This window comes from Papio anubis, chromosome 14, assembly GCF_008728515.1.
Source record: "Papio anubis isolate 15944 chromosome 14, Panubis1.0, whole genome shotgun sequence".
NCBI classification, from domain to species: domain Eukaryota; kingdom Metazoa; phylum Chordata; class Mammalia; order Primates; family Cercopithecidae; genus Papio; species Papio anubis.
The window spans coordinates 44193333-44205806 of record NC_044989.1 but is presented as its reverse complement, the minus strand read 5'-3'; the positions used below and the strand labels follow the sequence as shown (position 1 = coordinate 44205806).

General features: G+C 35.5%; 1 protein-coding gene across 1 annotated transcript in view; it reads left to right on the top strand.

Moving 5' to 3' along the window:
- The window catches only part of LRPPRC (leucine rich pentatricopeptide repeat containing), a 119290-nt gene that overhangs the window by 16314 nt on the left and 90502 nt on the right, over positions 1-12474 (top strand). The window contains exons 3-11 of the mRNA XM_003908571.4: positions 514-636; positions 3533-3654; positions 3760-3818; positions 4592-4678; positions 5617-5743; positions 6692-6836; positions 7155-7300; positions 7553-7658; positions 7740-7847. Coding sequence (XP_003908620.3) covers positions 514-636; positions 3533-3654; positions 3760-3818; positions 4592-4678; positions 5617-5743; positions 6692-6836; positions 7155-7300; positions 7553-7658; positions 7740-7847 — 1023 coding nt within the window. The remainder of the gene's footprint in view (positions 1-513; positions 637-3532; positions 3655-3759; positions 3819-4591; positions 4679-5616; positions 5744-6691; positions 6837-7154; positions 7301-7552; positions 7659-7739; positions 7848-12474) is intronic.

Here is a 12474-nt window from a genome sequence, read left to right as displayed (position 1 = left end):
TCCTGCCTCCGCCTCCCGAGTAGCTAGGATTACAGGCATGTGCCATCTCGGCCAGTTAATTTTATGTTTCTAGTAGAGATGGGGTTTCTCCATGTTCATCAGGCTGGTCTCAAACTCCCGACTTCAGGTGATCTGCCCGCCTCAGCCTCCCAAAGTGCTGGGATTTGCGCCTGGCCCTTTATACTATTTTCATAAGATACTGAGAAGTTTAGCCTTTGAATTGTAGCAAGCACTGCCTATAAATTAGATTCTTTGTATTTTTGTGTTTGATACAGTCTTGCAGATTATATAGATTTTATAACTTAGATTTCTTAAGAAAGCAGACTAATATTAAAAGTTTGACTTGTAACTTAGTAACATTGTACATTAGGATAGGATTTTTCTAATTTATGGACACTCTCAATTTGAGCCAGGAGATTTTTGAATGCTTATAGATTTCTGTGTAAATTTTGGTATTTATCTATATGATATTGCTACTATGTTAAATGTTATCCATTAACCTTTTTTCCACAGGTGGCCCAGGTAGTAGTCATGCCTTGCTCCTAGTACGTAGCTGTGGTTCTCTATTGCCTGAACTAAAGCCTGAAGAGAGAACAGAATTTGCTCATAGGATATGGGACAAACTTCAGAAATTAGGTATGATTGTTTAAATATCATATATGATTTAAACATATATGATGTGTATAAACATATATGATGTGTATAAAAGGTGTAGATATTTTTTATTTTTGCAAAAAATTGTTTATTTACATAAATGGTATAATTCAGTTTTATGGAAGGGCTACTTGATTCATAATTTTTTGGTAATATTTATTTGGTGAGGTATAGTGACATCTAGGGGCATTAACAATAAATAATTTTTCATAACAAGTGTTACAAGTATGGTAAGTTAAAAAATAAAAAGAACAAAATAGCCGGTTTGTCTGTCAAAGTTACAAATGCACATAGCATTTTACCAAGCATTTCCTTTTGTTTGAATTTAGATACAGATATACTCATAGATGCAAAAGGATATTCTTCATTGTAGCTTGTTTGTAGTAGTAAGAAATTGGAACTGATTCAAATATTCCTCTCTAGGGGATTAGGTAAATAAATTGTGGAGTACCCATAAAATAGATTACTGTGTAACTGTTTTAAGAAATGAAGAAGCTCTTTATATACCAATGGGGGTGTTCTCCAGAGTATAAATAAAAATTAAGGTGTAGACCAGAATGTATAGAATGATAGTATTTTGAAGAAAAATGTTTATACATGTGCATGTGTATATAGTATTAAAATATTTCTGGAAGGATGATGAACACTGGATACAGGTTTTACTCTACCTTTTTATACCTTTTCAATTTTAAGTCATGTAATGTAGTACATATTCAAAAAATAATTTGAAAAAAGATCGTTTAATAAAATTTAATGTTCATTCCTGATTTTAAAAAATCTTAACATATAGAAGGATGCTTCTTTAATGTGTTAAAAATCTAAAACCAACAACAATCATGTATAATGCAATGAAATAAGATGTGAAACAGTACAAGAAATTATCATTTTTAGATGATGTGATTGTTTAATCTGTAAAATCCCAGAAAATCAACTCACAGTAATTAACTGACTTACTAAATGTTTAAGAATCCATACCTCTTCTAGTTATAAAAGAAAATGGATACAACAATCCAAGAAAGTATGGCCACAAATAAATAAAATATTTACAACTGTCCTTCAAAAAGTGTGTAGGACCTATGTGAAAAAACTATAGGATAAAGACAGATTCTTCCTTCACAGTTTTGAATACATCTAGAATACATTTTGATAAGTTGATTTTTTTTAAGTTAAAAAATATATAAATAAATGTTGAATTTCAGAATGGAAAAGGATTTTATAAGTATAAAAGGAGCAGAAAAGTAAAGCTAAAGTATTCAATCTCTAAAAATTAGAAATTTCTGTATGTCAGTAAGTCATTGAACTAGGAGAAATGTATGCAGAAAAGGTTACATTCTAAAATAGAAAAAAGCATTACACAGCAGTAATAATATTGATACCTCCATAGAAAGATTGACAATGTGTTATTATTTTAAAATTATTTACAAATAGGTCTCTCCTATATAAGTGTATGCTTTATGAGGATTAAATCCTTAGCTTCTTTATTTTCCTGCTTTGCCAGTAGCATGATGCTTTGTGTATAATGGCATTTGATACATACTTGTTGAATTAATATTGCCAGAAACCTTGTACTTCGCAAGTTTGACTCTTGTTTACAGATTTATAAAGATACAAGAGATATTTTAGTTTAAGTAACTTGTCCAAAATTACAGAATGAGCTGTTGACAGATCTAAGCTATCTGTAAGATGGGGGTGATAGTAGTGTCTCAAAGTTGTTGTGAAGTTTAAGTGAGCCACTGTATGTAGAACACTTAGCATAGTGCCTGAAACATAGTAAGTATGAACGAAACGTATCTGTTAAGATAAAAATGTGTATTAATTTAATGGAACAGGTCTCTGCTGCCTGAAATCTCATAATCTGACCCCTAAATACTGACCGTAGGCCTGTATGGTCACAGGCAGTAGAATAAAGATGTGAAATTTAATTCATGAAAATATAGTGAGTCATGTTACCACAAAATTGATATAAGGACTGTGATGTCATGACTGAGTAGAGTAAGGATGTGTGGTAACATTATTTGATGTGGCCCTAAATAGTAGGGATACAAAGAAAACAAAGGGCATTGGAATACCGATCATTAACAAGAGCAGACCATGGATCATGTTCATTAGCTGAAAATGGAATGCACCCTTCAAATGAAGGCTTTGAGTGGCAGAATTGCCAGCACAGTCCTACTGTGTGAAAGAACTGAAGTTACAATCCATTCATCACAGTGTGTCTGTAATGTGAGGACTGCTTTATATAGAAAAATCTTTTTTTTTTGTTTTTTTTGAGACGGAGTCTCGCTCTGTTGCCCAGGTTGGAGTGCAGTGGCCAGATCTCAGCTCACTACAAGCTCCGCCTCCCGGGTTTACGCCATTCTCCTGCCTCAGCCTCCCGAGTAGCTGGGACTACAGGCGCCCGCCACCTCGCCCGGCTGGTTTTTTGTACTTTTTAGTAGAGACGGGGTTTCACCGGGTTAGCCAGGATGGTCTCGATCTCCTGACCTTGTGATTCGCCCGTCTCGGCCTCCCAAAGTGCTGGGATTACAGGCTTGAGCCACTGCGCCCGGCCAGAAAAATGTTATAGTCACTTTTAAATATAGGGGTGTTGTCAGCGTTTTCTAACAGGAAGATAATTTTGTACTTCTTAAGTAAGAGGCCTTTTAATATCTGAATAGGTAGTTACTTGTGACTATACAATAATTCAGTAATTACTGTCTTACATGCTTAGTTTGCTCTGTGTGACAGAGTATCTGTGTAGATAGGTCTGAGTGCAAAGATGGATGAGTGAAATGCTGAAGTGATAGTTTTACTCTTTTTGTTTGTTAAATTTAGTTCCACTTTAAAGCATAGGATTTTCAATGCTTTTCTAAACATTGATTTTAAATTTCATTTGTAGGTGCTGTGTATGACGTGAGTCACTATAATGCTTTACTTAAAGTCTATCTTCAAAATGAATATAAATTCTCACCAACTGATTTCCTGGCAAAAATGGAGGAAGCGAACATTCAACCAAATCGAGTAAGTAGTTGCTATTGTGAATATATATTTTTACATCCACCATTTTTTTTCTTTACTCAGAAAAAAAAGTATATGTAAAATTAACTGGCCCATTTTCATTGACAGGTGACATACCAGAGATTGATTGCTTCTTACTGTAATATGGGAGATATTGAAGGTGCCAGGTATGGATCTGTATGAACATATTTAAGTGAACAAATTTGTACATTTTGTAACTCTAAATGTCTGTTCACTCTTTGTTTTAAAGCTTCTTCCTAATGAAGGAAATTGTTTCAGAACTGTTTTAATCTAGCAAATCTGGTAATCTGACTTACATAAAATATAAAATTATCGCATAAGAGAGAAAAGATAAGTAAAAGTTGCTGTTTTAATTAAAAATTTGATTTACTAGAGAGAGGTATAAAGTTGTTGAGCTATAAAGCTTTTTTTTTTTTTTTTTTAAATATTTCCTAAGGGAAATGTTCTTAGCTATTTAAACTGTATTCATTTATAAAACTGGGAATAGTCTCTTTAGTCCACTGACTAATGGAAAATCAGTTGCACCATTTCTCTGCTTATATAAAATTTATTACTACTTATGAATGGAAGGTTTGGAAAATAAGGGATAAATTGGAATACATAATTTCATTTTTATCTAAATGAATCTTACAAAACTATGCTTTTACAAAGGTAATTAGTAGTGTAAGACAAATCAGATTTTTAAAAATCTAGTATTTGTATCAAGAGTACTTCAAGACTATTGATACTTTAAAGAGTGGGGTTTTGTGGAAAGGGGATCAAAGGGATCAGTTCTTTCTTGGTGGTTTCTAAAACAAGTGTGTGTTACTATTATATTTTAAAAACAAAAGTAACTCAAGGCCTAACCTAATTCTATACATGTTGTAAAGAGTTTTCTTGATAAATACTTCCAATGAGTATCTTCGTTTTTCCTTTGCAGCAAGATTCTTGGATTTATGAAAACTAAGGATCTCCCAGTTACAGAGGCAGTATTCAGTGCCCTTGTGACAGGGCATGCCAGAGCTGGGTAATGTTTAACCTAAGGTTTTGATTCTTAAGTGATAGATGGCTGAGATGCTAAAGTGGTCATTTTACTCCTTTTTTGTTTGTTAAGTGGGGTTTAAATTAGATAAAATTATTGTAGACAGTTCCTAAAATATGTTTGTGTACTCCTAAAATATGTTTGTCTACCCCTTCAAAAAAAATCTGTAGTATATGAGGTAGAGCATACTAATATTTTTATAACGTGCTTTTACATTTATTCCACAAATCTTTTATTTGAATTTTTAGAAATTGGGCTATAGGCCGGGCGCGGTGGCTCACACCTGTAATCCCAGCACTTTGGGGAGGCTGAGGTGGGCAGATCACCTGATGTCAGGAGTTCAAGACCAGTCTGGCCAACATGGTGAAACCTGGTCTCTACAAAAATATAAAAATTAGCTGGGCATGATGGCAGGTGCCTGTGATCCCAGCTACTCGGGATTCTGAGGCAGGAGAATTGTTTGAACCCAGGAGGCAGAGATTGCAGTGGGCCGAGATCGCGCCATTGCACTCCAGCCTGGGAGACAGAGCAAGACTCCATCTCAAAAAAAAAAGAAAAGAAAAGAAAAAAGAAACTGGGCTTGATCTGAAGTAATTGCTCTGGAAAATATTTTTATTTTTGAAGAGTAGTTTACTAAACGTTATTCTTACCTTGTAAGTTAAGTCTGAGTCATAACCTACATAATGTAAGAGGGTATATGTTATTTAATGTCTGCGTAATTATTATTTTTCTTAATGAGGGATCAGATGTTTATGATCTTTATTTCAGAAACATATATCCAGTTTAATATACATTTGTTTTCTGACATCATAATTCCAAATGATACTTAGCATTTTTGATTTTAATAAGCGTATGTTTTAGTTTGAATAACTATATTACATTTGGCAAGAGCATAGTAATCTGTTTTTTGGATTAACTTGTAGTGATATGGAGAATGCAGAAAACATTCTCACAGTGATGAGAGAGGCTGGAATTGAGCCTGGTCCAGACACATACCTCGCATTATTGAATGCATATGCTGAGAAGGGCGACATTGACCATGTTAAGCAGGTATGACTTATGTCTAAATAAACATACTTTAAAATCATTTGTAAAAACTTGTGTTATGTTTTATATGAGGTAGCAAAGTGTAGTTTATACCTGTTTTTTTTTTTTTTTTTTTTTTTTGAGATGGAGTCTCGCTCTGTCGCCCAGGCTGGAGTGCAGTGGCCGGATCTCAGCTCACTGCAAGCTCTGCCTCCCGGGTTTACGCCATTCTCCTGCCTCAGCTTCCCTAGTAGCTGGGACTACAGGTGCCCGCCACCTCACCTGGCTAGTTTTTTGTATTTTTTAGTAGAGACGGGGTTTCACCGGGTTAGCCAGGATGGTCTCGATCTCCTGACCTCGTGATCCGCCCATCTCGGCCTCCCAAAGTGCTGGGATTACAGGGTTGAGCCACCGCGCCCGGCCAATACCTGTTTTCAAAGATGTAGTATTTATGGAGAATTATTATAGTTCAGTATCTTGGTGCTGATAATATAACAGTTACTGTTGAAGTAGAGTATTTCCTTTTTATTTATTTTTATTATTATTTTTTTTTGAGACGGAGTCTTGCTCTGTCGCCCAGGCTGGAGTGCAGTGGCGCAATCTCGGCTCACTGCAAGCTCCGCCTCACAGGTTCACGCCATTCTCCTGCCTCAGCCTCTCCGAGTAGCTGGGACTCCAGGCACCCGCCACCAGGCCTGGCCAATTTTTTGTATTTTTAGTAGAGACGGAGTTTCACCGTGGTCTCCATCTCCTGACTTCGTGATCCACCCTCCTCGGCCTTCCAAAGTGCTGGGATTACAAGCGTGAACCACCACACCCGGCCGAGTATTTCCTATGTTTTAAAAGAAGTCCTAAAACTTTAGGTGGTGTTTTTCCCTACCGTTTTGAATCTGGATATTTTAATTTATTTAAGTTTAATACTTAAATAAAAACACTCTAACTTGGTCTTCTAATTTCTGGAACTCTCTATAGACTCTGGAGAAGGTGGAGAAGTCCGAGCTTCACCTTATGGACCGTGATTTATTCCAAATTATTTTTAGCTTCAGTAAAGCTGGGTATCCTCAGTATGTCTCAGAAATTTTGGAAAAAGTTACATGTGAAAGAAGATATATTCCAGGTAGTTTTTAAAAAATCCATTTACATGATTTTTATAAAAATCTGAATTGCTGTTCTTATATGATGGAAAGTACATTTTCTAACAGTGGGCATTGTGGGAGTTGAACATAGAACTCTTAAAGTCAGTTAAATAAGCCCAAAAACATGAGTTAATGAATACATGGGGATGATTTGATTTGCAAGTGTTTTATTGTTATTTAGGCAGATATATGCTATTGATGTTTGCAATTCTTGTTTTGTCTTTAGTATCGGAACATTGGTTGCAGTGTAAAAATATTGTTCAGTTTACTAACAAAAGATGTCTTTGTTTTCTTCCCAGATGCAATGAACCTCATTTTACTTTTAGTCACTGAAAAATTGGAAGATGTAGCTTTGCAAATTTTACTATCATGCCCTATATCAAAGGAAGATGGCATAAGTGACTTTGGCAGTTTCTTTTTACGACACTGTGTGACTATGAATACGGTATTCTGTCCACTTTTACTTTGTAGACAATATAATTGGCAGTGAAATAAGATTCTTTAAAATATAGGAATATTTATGAGATTAGACTAGTTGTGAACATTATAACAACCTTGTTCTTGTGTTGCAAGATTTTTGGGTAGAAAGAGGATGCGGGATTTAAACTGCTCATCTCAGAAGTGATAGAATATTTGCAGCAGTTCAAACGGTAAGATGTTTGCCAATCCAGCTAATGTGGTGACTTTTTTCCCACAGCCTGTGGAGAAGCTAACAGACTACTGTAAGAAGTTAAAGGAAATCCAGATGCACTCCTTTCCTCTGCAGTTCACCCTCCATTGTGCTTTACTTGCCAAAAAAACTGGTACTACATTCTTAAAGTTAAAGCCAACGTAAGGAAGTTTTGCTGAGGTAGCTTTGTGATATTTTATGATATCTCTTTCAGATTTGGCAAAAGCCCTAATGAAGGCTGTGAAGGAGGAAGGTTTTCCTATCAGAACTCACTATTTCTGGCCGTTGCTAGTTGGACATCAGAAGGAAAAAAATGTTCAAGGTTAGATTGTGCTTTTTACTGGTTTGTAATGGTTCCCAGTATGACAGTTTGCATGCACATCTAATTGGATTCTTTGGAAAAGCATACTTATTCCTGAGTATTATGAGAAAATGGAATTGTTTTAAGTCGCCATGAAGTATTATGTTTAAGCATTTAAAAAAACAAAACAGGATGGATTTCTTTCATCCGAATTTCATTAATTTCATTTCTTATTTCATCTCTGATCCTGATATTCAAACTTAACGAATGTAGTTCTAAACAGTTCATTATTTTTAAGTTCTTAAAAAAACTCTTTAGTTCTTGATTTTATATATAGTGTTTGAAATCAGATTGTCTACCTTTAATGAAGATAAAGTTGTATATACAATCAGGTTCATGAAAACAAAAAGTGTGGCCATTTTCTTTGTGGGCCAATCTATTTTTAACTGAGCTTAGTTAGAATAATAGGAAAGGCAGGAAAACTTTTATTGTAAAATGAGTACTCATGACCTGACAGCCTGCTGATTGAAGGACAAAAATGTTCAATCTTTCAGGTTCTTAAGTACGTTTAAGCATTTATCATACTTTTCCCTTGTACACATGGGATGACTATAGGATATGAATAAGAATTGAACAAATATTAAATTTTAGAGTACAGTATCTAATTCTTTGGTTTGCATTACTGGTAATTCAGAAAGAATCGTCTCATAAAAAGATGCTTTTAACAGAAGTACTTTCCCCTTGGGGAAACAAAAAATGGTCTTTTTCATTTTATCTCTAAGTATAATGTGCTTTGGAATGAGATGCAGAATTGTTAGTGTGACATTGGGTGACAAACAAAATGCACAAACAACAAAAAAAGTGCTTTTAGCAGACTTTCATATTGCAATTTTATTTTAAATATACAGCCGTCTTCTGGTTTAAAGGAAATAGTGAAACAAGTATTCCCTAATTGTTTCTGGCTATAAAAGTCTCTAAATCCTTTTTAGAAAAATCTCTGTGAAAACAATATGCTAGTTTGATTAACTCTTTGTATATCCTCCAGTCTGAAAGCTCCAAAAGGTAACCTATCACCCGGTGTTTTGGAACTACAGAAAGTTTACATCATTCCATCAAACTCTTTAGGCATGTTGGTATTGTCCACCTTTACACAAGTGTGAAAATTCTTTTGGTACCAGTTGAAATGTTTGTTCATCAGGTTAATCTCCTTTTGCAACCATGTCACAGTTGAATTGGTTACTACATTTTTACTACTTAGTAAACATAAAAGAGCTAGGTAGTTTCTTTCTATGCTTGTAGCAGTTGAAATAGAAAATGGGCTTTATCTCAAATCCGTCTTTTCTTAGAATCTCAGAATTTAGATTTTAAAGGTGTGCCGTATTGAAAGCTCACGTTACATGAAGGAAGGAACTGAGGGCCACATAGACATTCAGTGACAGATCTTAGCTTCCATATCTAGCTGTCTTTAGGCTGGGATTAGAACAGAGGATTTCTGTCCTTCTTTTAAAATATCCTTTTTTATACTATAACCCTTCCATATTCAATTTTTGTAAGTTTTATACTGTTTATTTTCTAAAAATTCTTAGCTACTGTTTAAAAATTAGTTGGTAGTTTTTACACAAAGAACGTTGCTAAAAGAGATAGTGAATTTTTTAATTGATGGTTTTGTCTGAAAAAATATAAAAGTTTATGCTTTTATATTCTGTGTGTTCTGAGAGTGCAAGAGGTTGTCAGTTTTATAATTTTTAAAAACAGTATGTAACAATATATTCTCCTTTGTAGAAGGTCCTGAAAGAGAGTAAAGTATATATTCTGCAGTCTACTTTTATGTAACAGGGAAATGGCTGTATGTATTCTTTATAGTTTCTTTAGTGTAAGGTAAGAAAGTAACATTCTTATTAGTGCAATGAACTTGTTCTTTGTCCAGTGAAGATCATATATAAAATGGTAGAAATCAAAGAAGAAAGTGACTGCAGTGATGGAGGCTGTGCCATGTTTCCTAAGGAATAAATAAAACTCTTCAGAAAATCAAAGAAAGATATTTGGGGATCAGATAAAGTGGAACCAAGAGTTTTCAACAATAGGATAATCAAGTTTTTTTTTTTAAAAAAACATATATATATATTTTTTCTTTCTTCCTTCCTTTTTTTTTTCCTGTGACATAGCCTCAGGAGGTCCTGAGGGCATGTGCCCTGTATAATCAAGTTTCTGTTGAATTTTTCTGGCTGCAGATTTAGCCATCACCAACCTCCAAGAAAGATATTTATAATTACTTCCACATGGCTTATCTTACTAGCATTTATCTCTGTGGCACAAGTGAAAAGTTATCACTTAGAATAATGCATCTCTAGCCAGTTGGCCTGACTTTCAGGAAATAACCTAGAATGAATTTGGATCTATATCCCTGGGTGTATTTAGAAAACATAAAAATAAGAATGTGAAAGGAGTAAAATACATAAAGAAGGGCTGATCAGAAAGCCCAAATGCCAGTTGAGTGAAGTGGCTGAATAGAAGGAACTTATTTTTGAGACAGAGTTTCACTCTTGTTGCCCAGGCTGGAGTACAGTGGCACTACCTTGGCTCACTGCAGCCTCCGCCTCCCAGGTTCAAGCGATTCTCCTGCCTCAGCCTCCCGAGTAGCTGGGATTGCAGGCATGCACCACCGCACCCAGCTAATTTTTTGTGTTTTTAGTAAAGATGTGGTTTCACCATGTTGGCCAGGCTGGTCCCCAACTCCTGACCTCATGTGATCCACCCGCCTTGGCCTCCCAAAATGCTGGGATTATAGGCGTGAGCCACCACTCTTGGCGGAACTTACTTTTCAAAGAGGAAGCAATTGCCTCCTAATAAAGTGAATGCCTTGGGTAGAGTGTAAAATCCTGTAGAGTGAAACAGTCACAGTCGGTGAAAGTTATACAGTCAAATCATGTATCATTCCTGATAGTTTGTGAGCTGTTATAATTCTCACAGAACTTTTTAAATGGAGACTTTCCTCTAGATTGATAAACTGTCTCATGGCTGTATTGAAATATTTTTACTAGATTATTTAGTCTTAGTTTAGATTTTGTAAGTTCACAGAGGTTTGGAATCTGTAAGTTAATATAAGATTATTTTAATCTTCGTATTTTGAAAAGAAATGTGAGTTGTACTTTATTAGAATTTATTCAGATAGATCAGTCACTGTTTTCCTTCTTATTGGTAAGTGCTTCTCTCCTCCCATCTGACTATGGTTACTGAACAGAATATCTTTCTTTGTCTGCTCCCTCAGGCTGCCTGAGGGAGTGATTGAACTTACCTGAGCAGAAGGTGTGATCCCTGGTTTTCTCGAGCGTGCTTTAGTTTCAGTTAGAAAGATATGTAAGTTAAAAAGTGCCAGCAACATAGATAATCTAAATGAGCAAAATGTGCTCCTCCTCCTGATAAATGTTATTGGAAAAATGAAGAATTAAGAGAATGAAACATGTTTGAGGCTTAGAAGATGGGGTGAAGGGTTTCGTATAAGAATAAGAATCTTGTAGCTGCAGTCAATTTGGTGGCCAGTTTTCAAACATTGGAAAATCTATCATTCGAGAAACTTTTCAGTATTATGTATTATTACAGTATTTTGATACAGCTAAAAAAAATTAAGTCATTATTGCTACTATTAACATTTATTTAGGCTGGGTGTGGTGGCTTACGCCTGTAATCCCAGCACTTTGGGAGGCTGAGGTAGGGGGATCATTTGAGCCCAGGATTTTGAGACCAGCCTTGGCAACGTGGCAAAATCCTGTCTCTATAAAAAGTAGAAAAATTAGCCGAGCGAGGCGGTATACTCCTGTAGTCCTAGCTGCTTGGGAGGTTGGAGTGGGAGGATTGCTAGAGCTTAGGAGGTCGGGGCTTCATTGAGCCTTGATCGCTGCCACTGCAGTCTAGCCTGGGTGACAGAGTGAGACGCTGTCTCAAAAAACAACAAAACAAAAACAAAAACAAAAACACCCCTCACACACAGTTATTTAGTAGTTTTAGGATTCCGCACATATTTTTTCCTTTAATTTTAGTGACCACCCTGAGAGTTAAGTGGGCCGCTTTATTAACATCATTCCTGTATTGCCAGCAAGGAGCCACTGAAAATCATTCTTTTTGGTGGCAGAACAAGGACTTGATCCCAGTTCCTTCTGATTCCAGGAAAAACATGTAGGCTTTAGCATTTTTTGTAGTATAACAAGCACCTGCCAGCAATTCAGAGACTTGGTTTCTTATTCAAGTTCTGCTTGTGATCTTGGAGAAATTACCTTATACTTTTGTTAGAAGATTCATTGGCTTTCTTTCCCCCACTTTAAAAAATTGACACAAACTGTATATATTCAGGGTATACAATGTAATGATTTTATGTACAGGTACATCCTGTCCTGATTACCATAGTCAAGTTAATTAACAACCATAAACATATAACACCCATAGTTAACCATTTATGTGTGTGCCTGTTGTGTTCATGAGTGTGGTGAAGACACTTAAAATCTGTTCTTTTACCAATTTCAAGTAAACAATACAGTATTAATAACAGTAGCCACCATGCTGTACATTAGATCCTCGAACTTACTCATCTCATTAGCAGAAAGTTCGTGCCCTTTGACCAGTCTCTCTCTCACCCTAGTCCCTGGCAACTGCT